This window comes from Spea bombifrons, chromosome 2 (genome assembly GCF_027358695.1).
Source record: "Spea bombifrons isolate aSpeBom1 chromosome 2, aSpeBom1.2.pri, whole genome shotgun sequence".
Classification (NCBI taxonomy): domain Eukaryota; kingdom Metazoa; phylum Chordata; class Amphibia; order Anura; family Pelobatidae; genus Spea; species Spea bombifrons.
The window spans coordinates 8,068,206-8,089,717 of NC_071088.1; the positions used below are offsets into that span (position 1 = coordinate 8,068,206).

The window sequence follows — 21,512 nt, forward strand, 5'->3', positions numbered from 1 at the left end:
GATATAAAAATGGATATAGCCGTCCAATAGCCGTGCCTACCGGTCCAAGAGAAGGTAGAGTCTTTAGTTGAATGCGATGTTGGCCCAATAAAAGGTATCACCTTTGGCTATAAAACGTCAGGTTTGCTGAAAATATATTTTTTTTATAAACAGCCTATTAACCATGCTTATTATTACCAAGAGCTGCAATAAATATGCTAATCTATTTAACATCTGGAGTCTTATTGGGCGCTCGGTTAATGCATTCAGATAATGTTTAACTTCGGTCTCCGCTTTCTGTCTTATTACCGCAAGGTAGAAACGTGAAGCTGGCAGAAAGGCGATTAGCGAGTCAAGGAACCTCAGTTTAACAACAAACCCGTGTCAACAATGGCAAGCATGGCTGTCCAACTGCTGGGGTTCTCTGTGGCTCTTCTTGGGTTCGTTGGGACCATCGTTGCCACCGTACTGCCTCACTGGTGGAGAACGGCGCACGTGGGTACCAACATCATCACCGCCGTAGCCTACATGAAGGGCCTATGGATGGAGTGCGTGTGGCATAGCACCGGCATTTACCAGTGCCAAGTTCACCAGTCTCAGCTAGCACTCCCGCGTGACCTGCAGATTGCTCGAGCCATGATGGTCTCATCCTGTGTCGTTTCGATATTGTCCTGCGTGGTGTCAGTCTTTGGCATGAAGTGTACTCAATGTGCGAAGGGCTCGTCGACAAAGAAGTCAATTGCTGTTCTTGGTGGGACTTTCTTTATCCTGGCTGGGTTCCTGTGCTTGATTCCCATAGCATGGACTACCAATGATGTGATCCAAGCCTTCTACCATCCTTCGCTTCCATTCGGCATGAAGTACGAGATAGGGCAGGCTCTCTACGTTGGCTTTATCTCTGGGGGGCTAACAATAGTTGGAGGAGCGATGCTACTCTTCTCATCATGTCAACGCAATGTTGAGCAGGTACCATACATCCATGCACCATACAACACCAGATTGACTCCATCGAGGAGATTACCAACTGTCCACAAAAGCAGCCATTCTCCCGCGTGGTCATCTGCTTCGCGCCATGGGTATCAAATCAATGACTTTGTCTGAGTGCTTGACGACTACGCAACGAGACACTTATGTGCAATGACTGAAATTCTATTTATGACGTTCAATAATTCGATGTTTACTGTGTTTGTAAAGCTATGAGGAAGATCTCTGATGTATATTGAGGAGGAAAGACTTGTATATATACGGCACGGGATGCTTATCTTTTACATTTTATTACGGAATTCTACGCGGAGTAAATAGTGTTACTGGGAAGACCATTTATCAAATAACTTGTGTAATAAATGTGTATATGTTACTTATACATAACGGAATGTATTATTTTTGATAATGCGAATCACTCTTAAGGGGGGAAAGTTTAGGACCATTTAGGACCCCAAATCATCCTATGATGTCCTTTTTTTCTAGGAGCTCGGAATGTTTGCTGGGGATGAGGGTTCTACAGCCCCAAAAGGTGCAATAATGTGCATAGAGACAACAAATGGGTTTATAAATGAAATTGTGCTAGCGAAATGCATTGTTATCCTTATAATTGCCTTACTCTGTGGCATAAATAGATACTGAGAAGTCAGAGGTCTCCTGCCTCACTCCACTAAAGCGTCCATCTTCATGAAATGTTGGGAGGTAATGAGTTTAGCTACCTGAGGATCGTGGGACAGATGGATTTGGGTCCAAAAGGTCGACAGTCCCAAGACTCTAACGAGGGGCTGTCGCCGGCGCGTCCTCCTCTGGGGTTCCGTTAGATAAATCAGATGATTGAGCGGCTCCTGCGCATGGCTGGGAACTTGCCCTCGGAGCTCTCGCTTTTCTGTCCCAGCGGAGTTATGGAGTCAGGGCAGTGGTGGGGCAAACATTGTGAGCTCCTAGAAAGAAGAACAGAGGGATTTTGGGTCCCAAAGGTGGAGACGGTGTCCTCTTGGGAAGTTTATCAGTAAAAAGAGGATAATAACCTCTTGTGGTGACATCAATGCTGGATAAATGGTTATATAAAGTATCATTATCATTCTGAAAACCCACATTAATCATCAAACCTCTTCATAAAGTTATTTCCCCTCTGAAGTGGTTCCAGTTATTTCCACGCGACTATAAAAGGAACCAACGTTTAAAAGCAGCATTTGCCAAATTTTAATTTTTCCACCAGACTAATTATACGATCCCCGCCGGTCCGGCTCGCTTCTCTAGGCATCACATCGCGCAGGTTACTGGATCGGGGGACCAGCAGACCCCTGAGTTTGGCAGCTTCCAGTCGCTCGGTTGAAATTCCATCCATAGAGAAGTCTATCCTGTGCTATTCTCGTGGCGGCTAAGAGCAACATTTCCACGGGAGCGGGGTTAATACCGCCATTAACCTGGCTTCACCATCTGTTCATCCACCAGCCAAGTCAAACATGCCTATGGCCCCCCAGAGACGCAGCGCAGGGAAGCAGGGCCCGGTGGGCTTAGTATGCGAGCCTGGCAGAGGAAGGCAGTAAAGGTCTCCTCCTCGGCTAACGAGTCATTAGGCTATCGTATGATATTTAAATGTCTGCGTTCACCGACATCTGCAGAATATCCTCGTCTCGTTAAACGTATTTGCCTCTTTACGTTTAGTTCTCTTAGTATATGTTTGCGTTACCCGGAACCTCTGGGATCCACGGGCCGGGGGAAGAACAAAGTTTTTCCCAAAGTTCTCTTTTTTCTCTAAAATAAAGAAACCCAAGATATCCGTTTGATGACCAATAATATCAATATTTTTTTTTTTTACTCTTTTTAAGAAGTGAGCGACGTTTAACATTTCCCGGCACTAACGTTTCCCACATTCCTGATGGCAAAAGAATATATTATACATGTTCGGGGCTGGCTGAGGATGATGGTAGTTTTAGAAATGTGTGCTTTCATAAAACGATGCAGACAACAAGGCGGCTTCTTCTCGAGGTTGATTAGATTTATTTTTTTTACTTTATTTGTTTCTGGTTCATTAGATTTATTATGGGAGAAGTATTTGCCCCCTTCCTGTTTTTGCTTATTTGTCACATTATTTAAATGTTTCCAACTCATTTTTTAGTTGATATCGTGAGTAAACACAAAATGCAGCTTTTAACCCCCTTTTTTTTTACTACTTCCCATTAAACTGTGGAAGGCAAGACAGGCGTCCACATCCAGTACAGGGGGTTTCTCATACATATACAGTATATATATATATGTGAGTATTATTGACCTAATTTGCATGCACCTACCCAGAATCCCTTGTGGTTGTGGCAGCACCATGAGATTTCTGAGGGGAAAACAAGCCTTCTGGCCTATCTGGTGTCTGTAGATGAGTGTTAAGTATATATATATATTATATATATTTATTGCAGATTTTAATCAGTAAACAGGCGCCTGTTACTTTATTGCCTGCTGACTGATCCGTGGTGGCAGGAGGGATCTCTCACAATGACGCAGACCTGACAGGTAGAAACATGGTTACATATATAGAGGGGAAAAAAGCCACACATTTTAAATATTAAAATAATTGATTATTTTAAGATAAATCAGCCCAATGCAGACTGTGTCATTTTAATGCACAGGTAAATTGGTTTAAAGGGAAACTCCCGCCATCACAATAAAAATGAGCTTTCACGGAAATTGCGTTGTTTTCTATTTTTTTTTGTTTTTTTTAAGTTTTCGATTTTATGTAATATAATTTTTTTCAGGTAGCTGCCTATTAGCCATCGTACGAGTTCTCGCTCCGTTATCTGAGCCCCGATCTACCAGACAAACCCTCTGATTCTATTTCATACTGACTGTGGGAAACAATAGAATGGCTCAGTCTTAATCACACAGCCTGACATTCTGACGAATCAAAGTCTATGGAGAAAAATAATTTCACTGGGCAAGCTGGGCTTGTTTGGTATATTCAAAATCAATTTGGCGTCTCAGCAGGGAAAGTCGCTCACAATAACCAGACAGCGGGACAGTGCCTGAAAACCGGGACTGTCCCGCTACATCGGGTCTGTTGGGAGGTATTATGAAGCCTTCTGCAATGTGATTACCATTATAATGTCATGATATATATCACAATACAAAATGTCATTTTGGTAATTTCTAGAAAGTGGTTTTGGCTCAGAATTTGTAATCCACGGAACGGTTTATTAGAAATATTTCAGGAACATTAAATCGTATTATTTATTGCCGAATAATAAGTGTTTTTTGCAAAATTATTTTCAGACAAAAAAATTTATGGAAAGAATTCATGAAAATAACAGGTAATTCACATGCAGTCCGCTTAAAGCTGCTGTCCCGCCTACTCATGTAAAAATGTGCCTCATTCCATTTTGCCACAAAAGCAGGCACTGATAGGTTGTTGCCATAGAAAGTGAAAAGCCTTCCGGGTTTATAAGAGTCGGGCTTCGGACAAAGAATAAAATAACAGATCTGAAAAGGTTTATTCACTTAAAATACCAGAGAGTTCAATTACCTTTTTTGTGTAAGTGGAACAGCACCTTTAATCGCAGTCCTGCTTATTTAGTCCGCTGGGCACGGACTGACTAAATGGCACAAAACCAAGGTATTCCTGTGGCGTCATCCCACTTACAGAGAAATTTATGATGCTGACAAATACCGCTGTCTGCGACTAATAGTGGATAATAATAATGGATAATATCAGTGCTGATAACAGCCCGTGAACATGCGCGTGTTTTGTCAGGGAAAGATTATTTATACGCCGCGGGGATTTGTACGATGAGCGTGTAGTTGCCGTGTTGGCACAGTTAGCCGGCGACGGATCTCCTACCAGCTGCGGAGTAACCTTTCAGTTTAACCATTCAGTGCCTTGAAGGTGGCATTGAAGAAAAATGCCACACCTGGCATTCAAAGAGTTAATTCAATTTAGGGATGAAACCCAATTAAGATTACCAGATTTTTTTTTAACTATTCGATTGCCAGAGGACAGTACACATTTTTCTACTCCGCAAGCCAGGTCGGTTATGGTTTTACTGTAGTTATAGGTAGGTGCCAACAGGCCCGGACTGCCGGCTTTTTAGCGCCTGGGCTGTCTCGTCATCGCCGGTCCGGACCTGGGTGCCAAACAGCAGCTGACTACAACTTCCAAGACCTTATAATCCTTCTGGCTGAGGATCATGGTAGTTGTAGTCCTCAAGAGTGCAGGTGACCACTCTGAACAATGTTTCTATTTTTTTAATGGTCAGTCTATACAATGATGATGATCCGTATCCCGGCTGAGATGGTCGCAGTAAACAGAAACGCTAGCTTATTGGCACATAAACCACATACATATCCTCTCTCTCTATATATGGTGTATTTATTATATGTTAAAGAAAAATTTGCATTAAATATTTATTACTAAATATATATTTTGGGGACATATTTTTGTCTCTTTTTGGCCGAATGTTGGTAATTTACCTATTTAAATGTACTTTCTTTCCCTTCCCCTCTGGCCTCCTACAGCCATTACTTACTCCTACGCTTTTTTTTACCTAAAAAAGTCCTCATCTCCTATTTATCTCTCTTTCCTCTTCTGATGCCCTCTGCTCGCCACCATCTTTTTACATTCTGCATCGATAGATATTTCTAAATAAAGTTAATTTGCCAAATGACTTCTTTATTTGTGGCACATATATAAATAAAATGTATTTTGCATGGCAGGAACGTTTTAAGTAGAAATGTTTGTGTCGGTGGAACCGCACCTTTAACGCAATCCAAATTCTATGCGAGTATTCTGGCAGCTCTGTCGCTGCGGATCCCAACTCCCATAACTCCCATCAGCTGGGGAGCTCTGTAATCTTTTGAGTTTCAGACCATGCAGAGGAATAAATAGAAAGCGGATTGTCTTCCCGTGGAATAAAACTCCCATCACGCTCTGCCAGGTTATGTGCGGTTGGCTCTTTGTAAGCGGTAATGGTTTAGCAGGAGCTTATATTGTCACATTCAGGATGTAATAAGGTAATTTATAATCCCGTTGGTACAGTGAGAGATTACGGTGGGGTATGTGCTGTTTCGGGGGTTATAAAGGCGGCTTTGGTCCGTGCTGGGGTAACACGATCCGCACACAATCCTTCCATGCTATACTGGCACAAACAAATGGCGCATCGCTCAAAGGAACGGTATTTTTATTCCTGAACGCTCTGCAGCCACGTAATAAATCTCAGAGCCGCGCCAGACGCTCCACAACCTTAACGCCAGCGACCGATTTACACAGAAACGGGCATTTCAAAAACCAGCTGCCGACGTAAACCTATTGTACGGCCCTTAAAGGGAAAGCATCACCAAAGGGGGCATGTTATAATATCATATAATATTTACACGTCCGCTGGGGGCAGCCGGCACTTCGCAGACAGCAGGGCAGAAGCTCGCCTGAATTCTGAGCTGTCATCTCTCCTAAGAGGGGCTGTTAAATTAATCACCATCACCTTCAGCAACGAGCTGGCTGGCAGCTTCATGCAGAAGTGTTAAAGGGACGGTATAATGCCCCATACTGCCCAACAACGCAAAATCTATATTAAAGTACTGTATTTGCTCGATTACAAGACGACCCCCAAAATCTGAATATTAATTTATGAAAAAAAGAAAAAGCCTGAATATAAGACGACCCTATAGGAAAAAAGTTTTACCAATCACAGAGACTCACCCCTTACTATTTTGATAACTCAAATTTTATATATAGCTCCATCCTATCCCGAAACGCTGCACAATGCGGCATGGTCACCCTAGTATAGCAACAAGAGAGAACACATTTATAAATCAAGCAGCATAAATACAGAAAAACAGTAACAAAGTCGCATAAAAAAGCTTGACGTAACCACACCCCCTAGCCACACCTGTAACCACACCCCCTAGCCACACCTGTAACCACACCCCCTAGCCACACCTGTAACCACACCCCATAAGACAGAAGTGTCCCTCTGGTTATTTGAAACATTGAGGTTACACCAGTTGTTTGAGAGCTACAACTCCCAGGATGCTCAGCAAGCGATAGGCGAATAAGAGAGCTACCGATCCAAACTGTATATGCCATACTTGTATTTATTTGGGGTAAAAAGTTAAAACAAATGAAATTATTTTTTTAAAAACTGACCTCCTAACTGGCGAGGTTTTTGCATGGACACGTGGCAGGTGGTTCCGTTCAGTAATTAGCGAGTAAAGTCTCCTTCTCCAGATGTGGAAAATGCTGCAGCCAAAGAAAACCGGAGTGAATATAAAAATGTTAGCAGAATATCGGTAGGACTACCGTATTTACAGGACTACCGTATTTACAGCATAAAAAGGCCTTTAATCTGCCAATCGGTTTCCTAATGGAATGTGCTGCACCGGTGACACCTATCGGACATTGGCGGTTAAAACACCCCACAGATTTTAGGAACACCCAAAAAGATTTTTAAGGGGAGCTTCAACTGTTTTTATTGCTATTGGCAGATGAAAAATGCATTTTCTTTTTCTTTATTTAAACACACCTATATATTAATATAATTATTTCAGGTAGCCGCATATTAACTATTTGTATGGGTTGTAGTTCTTAACCCTATATGCTAGACAAACATCCTGACTGCCTGTGGTAAACAACAGAACGGCTCAGTCTTAATCGCCCAGCCAGACTCCGACTAATTAAGGAGGAAGAGACTTCATTATCATTACCATAAAGCATCAGCTCAGTGTGGTGATTGAGCAGGGAAAGCCACCCCAAATGTCACAACTGACAACAATGGCGGCCTCTAGATAAAGAGTTTATTGAAACAAAATGAAATAAAACCAGGCCACTGCTGAACAAAATTACTGTATACAGCGCTGGGGGTTATGCTCATATTGAAAAATATTTTTTCCCTATTAAGTGGTCATAGAAACAGAATTTGATGGCAGATCAGATCCATTCAGCCCATCCAGTGTGCCCGTTTTTTTGTACCCCAAGAAACAGGGAGAAACGCCTCTTCTTCTGGGTAACATTTGCCATTTAATGTTTATTCTCGTTCATGTAGGTGAAAGTGGCACGGACCCGTTTCCTGTAGATAGCCCGAGGCAAACAAATATGCAGATTACAGGCTTAATTTGCATTTAATTATTCTGCCCCAGGCAGTTTCCCACCATAAAGCCGGCGCTGTGTGAATTCATTAACGCCTCCCAACAAGACAATTCCTCATTGAAGAAAATTCAACCGCAGCTGGCAAGTTCACAATCAACAAGAGAACTTCACTGAAGGCTTCATTCTCAGAGCTAGATCTGTGCGCAAGGACATTTTGCCCATTTCATCGCCCGCCGCAAAGCATGGGAAATATATTTATGGGTAACGTTACGCCTCACACCTCTGGGATACAGCGCGGACGGATCTATCTCAAGCAAGAATGAAAGTACCAAAGCATGCACCGTCATGTCTCAGAACGGAACAAATGAAATTTTAATAAAGAACTTTATTTTTTCAAATTTTTTGTCTAAAGAAAACGTCACTAAATCATTGAAATTTATGGTCACGTTGAAACTGTACATTTAAATCAAATTTGTTACAATAAAATACATATAAACAAATTATAATTGGCATGTGCTAAAAAAATGCAAAGCCGATGATATAACAGGAATCCAGATCATGTGGAACAGGCAGACGACCCGACGTCCCAAGAGGCCGGCGGCTGTTAGAAGGGCACTGCACCTTTAATCCCCCCCATACGAAGCCAGCCATGTAATGAACGTGTACGTGTATTTTACACGCCACCTGGACTCGGAAAGGATCTCAGAATGAAAACTTCAACTAGAACGTTTGAACAAAAATTCAAATGAGATATAACTAATCTTTAAGCGTCTTTGGTCCATCACCACGCTCGTAACTAGAATTCAACAATATCCAATACCGCCTTAATATATATATATTATTTTTATCACGTTTACGGTACGGTGATGTGGATACTACTGGCAAAAATAACCTGAAATACTGAACTACATCCCGCTCTGTCTACTTGGCCGGGTACCAGAACACCATCTTCCGGGGAATAGTCAGCCAACATCACAAACTCTGCTCAAGACGGCAGCGCCCACGACGGCTGAATGTGCCGAGGTGCTAGTTGTACCTGTGAAAATTTAATTATCTACATTTTTGCTAATTACTGGTGAACCAAGGCAGGTTAATAAAGAGTATTAAGCCACATGGAAGAGATATTGCCCCGGAATCATGTTGTAGCCCACGTGGCCGGGTTTGCAGAGAAATAACCTAAAAGGTGCCGCTGTAATGCTCAACATAGAGCTTGCTTTGGACAAATCATAAGTACTGACCGTATGGAACCGGCGTGTTGTCGGAGACTAAGATAAGGCATGTTTTCCTGATTGTGCGGGGGAGGGTAGCTTTTGACGGCATAACATTTAGCGACATATTTCTCCCCGTGCGCCATGGTTTGCATTAAACAAGAAACAGAAGAAAAGTAGTCAAACGGTCCATCAGTCAATGTTTTTACATGGTCGTTACAGGTTTAAGGAAACCGTCAGCACTCTTGTTTTCGTTGGTGGGAAGACGCGGGGAAGTCGACCTTTTACGTTTTGATTCTGGAGGTTTACAATTGTCATCGCTTGATAAATTATTTTCTGAAAAAAAGAGGCATATAGCGATTAACCGAGTAAAAAAAAAAAAACCTGCCTTTGAGAGCTAGCCTATATACCTTCTAAAGATATCACATGGCTGTTTTCATAGCATCTGACCTCCCATGTAAAAGTCTGTATTGCTATGGGGGTCTCCACGTCAAGATGTGGAGCGCTGCGAGCCGGTAAGTTCTGTTATGGCTTAAGTACCAGTAAGATTTTCTTTGTAATTTTAAAAAGAAGATCTGACCATCATAATAAGTAGATATCCACAACACTGGACTAGACCACAGCAGATTCAAATATATGGACAGGGAGTGCAGGTATTTCTGTTTGACAACTTAAAGATAAATTCTGCTTCTAATTAACTCCTATTATTTCTGGGTTCTTTGGTATTTATTTTTTGGTTCTTAAGCTACCCTAGAAAAAAAAAAAAAGTGCATCCCTTTGAGGCGAGTGGATACTAACCACTGGTGCTGGCAGCTTCGGAGGGGGGCGATGTAGAAACTGGGCTGGTCTGCTCAGAACTTGAAGTATTTGTCTTCACAGGAACTAAGCTGATTCTCCTGGCGCACAAAAGGGAAAAAAAGGTTTTACATGTAAATTAAGATCATTTAATTGATACAATCAAAACATAACACTAAAAACCCTACTTATACATGTGCCGGACAAGCTAACTAGCCAGCAAACAGAACAGAGGCAGCTTCAACTCATGGGCTTTATTACGTATCTCGAAGAGCTAAGTACCCCAGTAAGAAGCTCAAGTTCTTGTTGCATGAGAAGCTCGCAGGATAGTCAGCAGGTAGAACCAGGAAGAGAGTCACTTTAATATTACGTTACTATGTAAAAGTCCATATACATGACAGTACACAACATATGTAGAATTCAAGAATTATGCCAATCCAGTTTTGTGGACCAGAACTCCCATAATTCCCAATCTGGTTAAGGGTGATGGGAGATGGTGAGCCAATATGTAGAGAGATCCTTAAACAGAATGTTTGAGCCCAGCATGCCAGCTACATCATCTCCATGTAGCTGGCACCTAGAGAGCTCCAGGAACACATTTTCAGACGTGGGTAAAAATGCCACTTTCAGCTGCCTTTGGGTTTAGTTTAGCCGAATGTTGGATTTGCTGGATACTAGAGCGAGGTCGAAAACCTTTAAAAACATTTATTTTATATCACCTATATTACAGATCATTTTAGTACATGGAATGCTGGTAGCCTCAAGCATTGACTTTATTGCCCAATTTACCAGTTACCTTGGTGTGGGCGTGCTGGGTTTACTGGGTTTGCTCCAGGCTTCCAAAGTATTTAGGACAATTCTCCTGGGTGCCACCTTGCTTGCCTCTTGTTTTTTCTTGTCATCCGAGTTGGGGGTAGAAGGGATAATTTTAATGCCAACTGGAGTCGAGATGGGTTCTTTATTATTAGAGGCAGCCACCGGTTTGATATTAAGAGGTGTGCACGGGTTGGAGTGCTCTGCGGCTTTGTTTGGTGTTGTTAGGTCTCCAAGACGCTGAGAGGGTGATGACATCTTTTTGAACTTTTTAACTTTTTTTTCCAGTACAGAAGGCGTCTTTACTATCAATGCGGGTTTCTCCTTTAGAGGAACACCAAGTTCTCCCTCATCAAACGATACAAATGAGCAGTAACCATCTGTGGAGGAGATGGTCAAGAAAGTCCCATCCTTGGACCTGTAATCCACAAGAAGAATGACAAACACTGAGAGTTTAGTAAAATGAGCAACCCTAACGGCTTATAAATCATAATGCCTTTCACCAGAAGCATAGTCAATGTATTTCATGTAAATTATCTTCCATTTCCCATGATCCATTGCAGCGAAATCCTACAGGTAGATTATGAGAGCGGCAGCAAGATAAACGCTCCCTAAAACAGTCAATTTATATTTAACTGAAATTGGAAAAATGCATGCTGTATATGAGTATAAAATCTACTACACTGAGGGAATATATTAATGACCTCTGGTTAAGGCATGATTAACGCACCATGAGATATCACTCAGCGTGTGATAGTGAACGTTCGATACGTAACCGAAGGGAAACAGCTGCTGCGTGTCGTAAAAGAGCACAGAGTCTTCGGAGGCCACCGCGAACACCATGCGGTACGGCTGGCAGATGAGACCTGGTGGGGGCGTCTGCCCAGAATCGTCTGCTTGTAGAGGAGGGAAACAAATGACAATGTTTTTTGGCATGCTCTTTATAAAATAAAAAAAATATATACAAATAAAAAAGCCCCCCCCCTCAACCTCCACGTCCAAACTGTCTGGAGAGCTGCTAAAGCCCTTTCCGTTTCTCTCGCCAGGCTAGTACAGGGCACCCCTGAGTTCAATCTTGAACCCAAGTTCTAGGGAGGAACATACTGGGAAGCAGCGCTCACATGCGCGGATACCTGACGCTGCCAACTGATGGATGTGAAACGCTCTTTAGGTGTCACTGCAAAATGGATAAGTGAAGTAAACCCAGCATGTAGTAAGCGTGTTCCTTGCCCTCAACTAACACAGACAGCGCGGGTGCTCGGGCAGTCAAATACCTTTCACTGATTTTCTCAACTCATAGAAGACGGGACAGCAGCGGACGGCCAGCGTTGCTTTTTCTGGGCAAGGAAGGTGAGCAATTGGCCTGATGGAGGATTAGAGGGGAGAAAAGAAACATTATGAGACATTATGAACAAATTACAAATGAACTACTATATACTGCATGAGGACAGTCAATATTTTCTAACACCTTTATATGCACAGCCCATCACATAGTATGAATATATAAAAAATATGTTTACAATTTTATGTAGGGCTTCTGCCACAGGTGAGGTGCCATTACTGGTGGGGGGAGGGGTCCTTAATAAAGTTTTTTTTGAAGAGGGCGAAACAAGAGGCATTTCTCCTGCCTGCTGCAGCAGATCACAAAAGGATCAAGAAGCAGGCTCTATACTAGCCCTGCATTGCTGATCACGGTGCCTTTCATTAGCAACCAGGGAGGGGTCCATCAGAGATGCCAACAGAGCTTCTCAAATTTAACAGCTTGAGGGTTACAAAAATCTTGCCGGAAAAGGGTCAGATTGTGGATCAGAGCACATCTAACAACGAGATTGGATATATATTTATTTTAACGGTAATAGGATGACGTAATTGTAAGATCGCATGAGCAAAAAGAACTCACCTCCTTAGATTTTTTCTTGAAAACACATAAGTGGTGTTAATTAACAGATCTCCAGACTCCACGCAGCCAGCTGAAAAAAAACAGCATGAAATAATCTGAAAGGGTTAAACAAATGATATATACAGGTTCTTGATAAAAAAGTAGCAAAAGCCAACACTGAACTGCAAGTAATGGGGAGAACACATGCAAAATGCATGTGCCTAATAGTGCTGGACAGCCCACCATGCTTTATATATCACTAACTATACAAAGTATTTGGAAAGTCATCGCCTTTACTCTGCCAGTTTAATAAATGACTCACCTGGAGTGAGGAGCAGCGATCCATCTGGAGTAAAAGCAAGTCTCCTGAAGAAGGACTTCATGCTGTCGTCATGATACATTCGGTAAGTTTTACCCTATGCAGAAATAACAGAACATTAAAACAAAACCATTAACTAGGTATGGATTTTTTTATATATATATTCTACCCTCCCCAAACATGCGCATAGTTTTATTTAGAGGAAACATTCTAATATATTTAGGGGAAACATTCTAATATAGAAACATAGAATCTGATCAGACACATTTGGTTCAGACAAAAGGGTAGATGTTCCGGGAGGGAGGGGGGATTGTTTGGAAGAAGTCAGATGGGAAGTGATTTAAGTAAATGAGAAGAATGGTTGAATGTGTGGCAGCTGCAGTTTAACATTGATAAATGTAAAATAATGCACTAGGGTTGTAAAAATCCCAAGGCAGAATATAGCATTGAGACACTGTTCTGTCTGTGCCGACGGAAGAGAGGGACTTTGGAGTAATTATTTTCTGATGACAATACAATAAAGCAACCCCAAAAAGCACACAGTGTGCTGGGTTGTATGGCGAGAGGCATCAGTAGAGGAGGTATTAGGAAAGGGAGGAGGTTCTGCCACATTACAGATCTATGGTCAGACCTCAGCTAGACTATTGTGTAAAGTTCTGAAGACCCCATCTCCAAAAGGATTTTGACAAGTTGGGGGAGAGTTCAGTGGACGGGGACTTATCAGGAATGATTATGAAAGGGATCGTAATAAGGATGGCTTGGAAGCAAGAGGGGAGCTGTAATAAAAAAAATTACACACAAAGGGATTTTACAAAGTACGGAAGGGAAGCTTACTTGAATGGAGGAGAAATGTTAGAACAAGAGGTCATGGTTTAAAACTAGAGGGTCAGAGGCTACCAGAAGTGGTGGAGGCTAATAAAGTGAGAGAATTTAAACATGCACGGAATAGGCATAAAGCCATCCTATCTATGGGACCAGACCAATCCAAACTGTTCGGGCTTTAAAGCTTTACATGAGGAGAAATGGATGGACTAAAGAGGCCAAATGGCTTGTATCTGGATTCAGATTCTGTGTTTCTGGAGTCATCTGGAAGCTCTGGTGGAATTAAGTGAAATGAAATCTAAGAATTACAAACCTCTCCTTCTGTCGTATTTGAAGCCATCTTGCTAACATTGTATGCAACTCTCTTGGTTTCTGTTTTGTACACTCTCATAACACTAAAAGAAAAAGGGCAGATTCATGAACTGATAGCAGCCACCATAGCAGCCGAAGGAATGCCGAGCCAACAGGACCTTTAAAACTCTGAACCAGTAACACTTCTTTTTTATATAAATATATAACCTGCCATCATGACTCTGTTCTTATCCCATCTGAGTGGGATTTAAATCATCTAGGTAATGGGACATATTTTTTTAATCTTAAATCAATATCCATGACAGCGCAGAAAAAAAACCTCCTTTATCCATGGCCTCAAAAAGCAAAACAAAAAAAACCACAAAAAAAACCACACAGCTGAGGAGGAACAATCTGTAAGAAGTGATTAACGCAATCTCTTTTGAATATCTGAATTACAAATAATTATTCAGGTATCTCAGCAGCAAACGTTATCTTTCCAACATTGCTGCAGAAAGGTCTTACCGGTCACAGCTTAGAGTTGCAATATACTGTCCGAGAGGATCCCAGGCAACCCCCTGCACGTAGCTTTTGTGTTCATTGAAAATGGATAATTTCTGTCCTGGAAGACACATTAACATTTAGCAGATGTTAATGGTGCCATAATAACCAGCCATGGTACAGGGCATAGACAAGGGACATACCTTTATTAACATCCCACATAATTGCTGTATTATCCACAGAGGCCGATGCCATAAAATTACTGTCTTGTGTCCAACAAATATCATAAACATCCTCCAGATGACCCCTGGATGCAAAAAAAAAAAACGACACATTTAAAGACCGCGGAAATAAGAACACACCAAGTAATATTTTAAAGCTGGAACAAGAAATTACAACAATTACCAAAAATGATGTATAGATTTCCCTTTCACCGTTAAATTAGGGGTATGTAATGTTTTCCTGTAACTTTGGTCCTAAATGAGTAGTGCATTTTATAATGGGAGGGCTAGCAACCTTTAGGCCTGGTGGGCATGCCAAGTGGACCCCCCCCCCATACACATGGTTTATTCATTTGATATGGGAATTTGCTAGCGAGTTGTGGTTTCAACTCCCTAACTCTACTATTCATTATGAAGGGCTATCCCCAGCAAATTTCTCCAACAAGAAGACTGACGTGGCCCTTTATAACATATAATTCAATAGGTTAGAAGAGTGACGAAATGTTACTGATTTAAATATACATTACAAAGGGCCAGCCAAACTCTTACCGCATTAGCAGCTCACTGGAGTTGGACCTTCATAATATAGTGAAGGAGCTAAAACACAACTTCCCTGCAACTCTCTCTTCCCGCTCTTGTGTATTATACCCAAGATTTTACAGGAAAATAAAAATAAGTATTTGCCAAATTCTTGTTGGAAATCTAGCTATATGATTATGCTATTAAACCCTAATAATACTGTGGGACATTTCAAATGGAATTGTATGTGAGCTTAACGCGTTTTTTGTGCATCAACTATAGTGAGGTCATCAGGCTGTGGTTGGCGGTATGACCTCACGCACCAGACATTATAACGGGCTACTGCCGGAGGTGGAAAAGACAGATACCTGAGCGTTTTTACCACTGTCCAGTTCTCCTTGTTGAGCGCAACGTCATCTCCCTCCTGGAAACAAGATTGTTCCGGTTCTTTGTTCTCGTTGAGTCTCCACAACAATATTGCAGCATCTGTATGTCAAAGAAAGGTATGCGAGGGTAAAAATGAACTGTTCCAATGACAATGTGGAGATTATGCAAAAATCACTCTACACAAATCTAACCTAGAATGTCTACATTTAGTAAATATTAATAAGCAGGGTTAGCATAACAGGAGTGAGAATTCCAGACAGTTTTGAATCTGCCTCTTGTGACATCTGATAGGAAAGCAACGTTGTTGTTTATTTTATTTTATTAAGGAAATGTATTAAAAAAAACTAAACATTATTAAAAATGGATTTGGATAATGTACTTGTGAATAGCACACACCAATATATCATTAACAAGATGCATCATAAACTTACCGTCTCCCCCTGACGCCAAGATTTCACCATGCGGGGAAAACCTAACCACGTTGACAGCTTTGGTGTGCCGCACAAGGCTGGCTAGGAATTCTACAACAGCTTTCCCATCGGGATCTTTATCAATCCGCCAAACCTAGCAAAGAAAAAGAAAACGAAAAACATTTGTGAAAACAGCAAATCTGGGGAAATGTGTCTAAAACTGACCTACAAACCTAATTGTAGGATAATCCAGGTCGGATTAAATTTAATAAAAACTAAACAAAAACATAAAAAGGCATTTTAAGGCATTTTCCTTATATTCTACAAGACATGATCTACATAAAAAAAAAACTGTTTTCTGATAGGCAAAGCAGTCACACACTCACACGCACGGCAGTGTCCACTCCTGCAGAGGCCATTCTGTTCATTTTATCCGTCCCATGCTGGAAGTCTACGCTGTACACCGGTTCCTTATTGTGCCAGGCGATCTCACACGTAACAACCTTCATTCTACAAGAAAAAAAAAAAAATCGATTAAACGCAAAGTCACATTCAAAGGAAGCTCCTAAAACACCATCCCCGGGGGCATCGGGGCCGACGATCAGCCAGATAACTCACAGACGACAATGAATGTTAGTAAGCGGCTCTCAGATTTATGCCTTACAGATGTTACCGGTTTATCTCCACATGGTATCTATAAATCCACGACTGGTTTAAGCACTAAAGGCAAATAATGTATTTTTTTCCCCCCATCGATACACTGCGCAGAAATATAACCCAAAAACATGGTTTCTAATAACTTTAGAAAAACTTTATTAGTATGTTTTATTAGAAATGGGATGTTACTTTTTTTCCTACGCTGTAACATTAGCACTATACAAATGATTCCTGTTGCTATAGTAACTGTCTAGAACTCCATCCATTTTAATATTGATCTATTATTAGTGTTATATTAGTCTGGTGTATAAGTATGATCAACGGGATCCCTCCTACCATAAATTCAATGCATGATGCACAAAACCCTCAGCTTTGTCATGGTTGATTTAAAAGGAGTATTTTCCTCATAGCAACCAACCAGTTGCTATGGTAATAAGACTTTTTTTTTATAATTTTGCACCAGAATGGCTTTCCATACATCTTTCCACCTGTGTATGATCAGCAAAGGGTGTTAAATAAATAATATGCTTTTGATCCAATCTGCACCACATCAGTTTGATGAAATATAAAGACAATTACCGGGTGATTAAAGGCTCATTATAATTAACATGTATTAGTACCTTCATATAAGCAGTAAATGTAACCAGTGATAGTGAACTGTATTTATGCTGTACCATTGTACAGCGCTACTGAATATAATGGCGCTATAAAAAAAACCCAAAAGTAATAATAGTGTTTTGCAATGGTCGGTAATATTAACCAAACTATGATGGATACACTCAATAAGCTTTAAAGCCATCATTGTTAGCAGTAATTAAATGCTCAGTGAAATTAAGCAGCTATACTATCGCAGTCTCCCTGGAATCCCGGGCTGTGCTATATATTACCCCCGCCGTGGGGTGGCCGGTGATATTGATCAGCTATGCTGTAACCGCCTTGCGGTTGATCAGTAATATTACTAGTTATATTATTGCAGTAATTATTACCTCGCAGGGCACCGGCTTCCTGTCTGTCTGTAGTTTGACTGCCGGGATCTTTCCCGCGCGCGCCCCTCATCAGCCTGCTCTCACAGAATTCACCACCGAGTCCAGTAACCGTGCTCCGCAGCGTACAGCGACACCCGGCGGCGGGGAGGACACACAGCGGCCACGAAAGGTAATTGCTGTAGGGATTCGGCAGTGTGTATCGCACGGGAACAGCGACGCCTAGCGGCAGAGAGGAGGCAGCGCAACTACAGAAGCAGCGGGTCCTGCTCAGAATTGATTAGGATGTGTTGAGTTTGGTTGCCACAGTTACACAGCCGGTTTCTTTGGCGATTGCTCTAAACCATCCAGCTTCCCGGTTTAGAGCGAACAGTGCATCTTAGGAGCCCAAATCCTCTCCCCCTTTGCTCCCCTGATGCCCTATTTTCTAGGACCTCAGAGTGTCTGCTGGGTATGAGTATCTCAGGGTTCACAGGCGTTCTTCAGTTATTGGAGTTCCTCTTTCTCATGTAATTCCTCGCGAAGCTGTGGCTACTGAAAACAAGGGGCATACCCCAGTACGCTTATTCCGCATTCTCATTAAAACTTTTATTCCAGCCAATGGGAACTGGGCTTTCATCGAACTCAATGGGAGCGGCAGCAGCCTATCACATATAAGCGAACACTGACGCATGCTGCTTTGATTTCAACTGGGGTGCTACTGGGCATGCGCAAGAGGTTTATATCGTAATAGTTAAACAGATATTCCATCCATCATCCGCACTCTAATGCATATAGCCGTACAATCCCTTCAAATGTAACTTTGGCTCTCTATTAATACATGTTCAGGGGCAGTCCCTTTTAAATGAAACAGAACTCAGTGGATCCAAAACAAGACAAAAAGTATCGCTTTTGCCCCTGCGACATAGTGAGTGTAATTTAGCGTTCAGCCACTAGCTACTCCAGAGCATATTTACAAACGCTAGAGCAAGCAGCAGCCGTTTTCAAGCCGCCGGGTGCAGATCGGTTTATGGATATTTTTTACACTGTCATTTTTTTAGTTTGTCAGGTATTTCTTTTGGACTTATAGGCGTTGCGTTGAAAACATTGGATGACCGTTAACCCTTTGACAATTGACACATAAGGCACATCACAGAAAAACATCCCATTGAGGACAGTTGACGTGACAGGCATGTCACGAGTATAAACAAGTGAAGAAAGCAATATAAGATCACTTTCTTTTCCCAAACAGTATTGCTGTAATTAAGGAAATCTGCAGCAGGGGACCCATCTGATCGCTCCACGGATCTTCGCAAAAATCCGCACATGGAAAGAGTTAAAATACCGCCATTTGAAATATTCAAGGGGTGTCTAGTTTTCAAAAATGCATGATTTGATGGGGTAAATTGTATAGGTTGGTGCTGTCTGACAGCAACATAGACCAGGAACTATAACTTCATACCTACAATGTGTGGGGGAAAAAAAATATAAAAAAATACCACAAACTTGGAAAAGTTAAATTACAAGAATGGAAATATCAGCATCTGAAATAATCCTGAAGTGTCTGGTTTTCAGACATCTTGGTTTGGGTAAAGTGAACTGACCTTCTTCAAAGATGTCCCAAATAATACATGGGGCAGAATGACCAGATTTGAAAACAAAAATGGTTTTGAAAAAGCCCTATCACTTGCAAAATAATTAAAAAAAAAAAAAAGTGTTTTTCACTCTTCTTCTTCTTGTCCCTCATTATTTGAGCTACTAGAGGTAAGGGAAGAAGGAAGGATTTTTTAAAGGCGAGTTTCCATTGATTAATGTAAGAAACATGCTGCTAGTAATGCTCAGTTTCCAAAACGTTCCTGGAAATAATTCTTTAATCATGTAAAATGTGCCTTCATATTTTACTAGAAGCACTTTAAGTTTTCAGAGCAACAAATAAAAAAGTTATTGATTAGTTAAGGTTTATTTGCTTAAAGGGACACTCCCTGATGTCATAGGAATCCCCCTGAACACTGAATGAATAAGAAGGGACTTTGTGAAAATCACATTGGAATTAATATTTGCTGAGCGGCCCCAGAGATGCCTGGCAGTAAAGTGCATCACATGTCAGGAGCTGTGCTGGAGGTGGGGAAAAGGACCAAGACATAGGGGGGGATTCTGCAGAACGCCCCCATGCACTTGTAAGCGAACACTAAAATTTAAAGGGACCTCTTATCTTTCATATGCATTGAAATACATATAATGGCTTTAACATAATTAGGATACCATGCCCCTGCCACCCCCTACTGTGATAATTTTGGCTTGAGAGACCCCGATACATCAACAAAACCAGACAAAATCATCCAAAGCTGCAGTATTACACCCATAAAAGAAGCGTAATATAAAATGAAGTATATCATTATGGCACAAGCATGATTTCAGGCTCCGCACTTATCATGCACTCGCTGTACCTTTATAAAATCTCTTTTAAACGTGTTTGTTCTTTAATACGCCGTCCAAATTTCACATCTTCCTTTCGGAAGTCAGTATAAAAAAAGGTGAATTTAGATATGCTTAAAAGTAAAAAAATAAAATAAAAGAGCAGTTTAGAAAAGTTCCAAAGTTAACCAGATTTGTTTCCAGAATACTTTAGATATATAAATAGTAGGCAACAGAACTCATCTGCAGTATATACACTTTCCTTTGTTCAAAAAAAGCAATATAAAAAGAAATCTTCACATACACACAAAATGCAAGCCATAGATTTAGTGGCACGAACTTGGAATCGTAATGTAATACTCTGGATTAACCCTATGACTGCCAGAGGGCATACACTTTAGGTACCTAAAAGGTTAATAACAGATTATAAACTGTAGAAAAAAAACTCCCATCATACTAATAGTTTTTAAATTTGAAACCCCTTAGTCACCGCCAACACGGTCATATATAGAACACGTTCTAGGGTTCCATAGTAATGTTTTTTTTTTTTTTTAATGTAGAGGGCTGTGCTGGCCCCGTACAATGCATAGGCAATGTGCAAGAGTTCTTAAATCTTTCCTTGACTATTTAGTTATACATGACACGGCAAAATGCTTAACACAAACGAGGGCAGACGCTCCCCCAATACAAGTCATCCAGGTTTGTGCTTTAAATACTCGGTATAAAATAGAACAGGAGAGATACGCTGGATTTGTTTTAAGTAGCTTTACAAATGCAAGAAATATTATAAAGTCAGGTCTGAATTTCAATGTGAAACGATTCATAGCAATATTTAAAAATAGTAGCGAAGGGGCAGAGCAGTGTTACTCTGACCGGGAAGCAGTATAAGATATATATATATATATTCTGTGGTAAGAGTACCTTTAAGGACTTTTTCAACATAAATGAAGATCCTACCCAGAGACGTAATGTGGCTTGGGCCAACTTGGCCTAAGGTGGCAGAGGTCCATGGAGGGCAGTAGTGCCGCTGCGGCAAAACCAGGGGGCATATTGTCCTCTTGGGGGAATCAGACCACCTGTTGTGCCTGCGCTCATTCGTCCGGGTACAAGGGAGATCTCCCTAAACGGCCCATTTATGGATCAGGACTACCTCCAAAGATCAAATCAACCATTGTACCCAGAACGTTTATCTAGCGGTTTGGCACACTTGCTCTATATGTATAACTGTACATCATTTAACCAAAACTGGAAGAGAACAGTATTTGTTTCAGCCTTTACAAA

The 21,512-nt window shown here is 41.3% G+C and overlaps 2 protein-coding genes across 3 annotated transcripts; one reads left to right on the plus strand and one right to left on the minus strand.

Annotated features, from left to right (window-relative positions):
• Window positions 1-369: 369 nt before the first annotated feature.
• Window positions 370-1,306, plus strand: CLDN14 (claudin 14). The gene has a single exon (XM_053456279.1). It carries the CDS (start codon window positions 370-372, stop codon window positions 1,078-1,080), a length of 711 nt encoding a protein of 236 aa, XP_053312254.1. The 3' UTR covers window positions 1,081-1,306.
• Window positions 1,307-9,419: 8,113 nt separating this feature from the next.
• Window positions 9,420-17,902, minus strand: CHAF1B (chromatin assembly factor 1 subunit B). Of its 2 annotated transcripts, none has more exons than XM_053456278.1 (14): window positions 17,841-17,902; window positions 16,584-16,707; window positions 16,219-16,351; window positions 15,769-15,886; window positions 14,864-14,967; window positions 14,685-14,781; window positions 14,182-14,263; window positions 13,050-13,143; window positions 12,749-12,818; window positions 12,123-12,211; window positions 11,579-11,741; window positions 10,832-11,266; window positions 10,039-10,136; window positions 9,420-9,576 (listed from the first exon to the last, which is right to left on the minus strand). In XM_053456278.1, the coding sequence occupies exons 2-14, from the start codon at window positions 16,704-16,706 to the stop codon at window positions 9,446-9,448; spliced, it is 1,737 nt and encodes a 578-aa protein (XP_053312253.1). In that variant the 5' UTR covers window position 16,707; window positions 17,841-17,902; the 3' UTR covers window positions 9,420-9,445. The 2 variants fall into 2 exon arrangements, with proteins under 2 accessions (XP_053312253.1, XP_053312252.1); XM_053456277.1 differs by having other exon boundaries at window positions 11,579-11,744.
• Window positions 17,903-21,512: the final 3,610 nt, after the last annotated feature.

Bases quoted from the DNA above. Each gene is read 5' to 3' on its own strand.
- CLDN14 (XM_053456279.1), top strand. From the start codon at position 370: ATGGCAAGCATGGCTGTCCAACTGCTGGGGTTCTCTGTGGCTCTTCTT.
- CHAF1B (XM_053456277.1), bottom strand. From the start codon at position 16,706: ATGAAGGTTGTTACGTGTGAGATCGCCTGGCACAATAAGGAACCGGTG. The intron at 16,352-16,583 runs GTGAGTGTGTGA...TTTCTTTGCTAG, and splicing joins GAGTGGACACTGCCGTGCGT to GTTTGGCGGATTGATAAAGA. The intron at 12,212-12,748 runs GTGAGTTCTTTT...ATCCTCCATCAG, and splicing joins TCAAGAAAAAATCTAAGGAG to GCCAATTGCTCACCTTCCTT.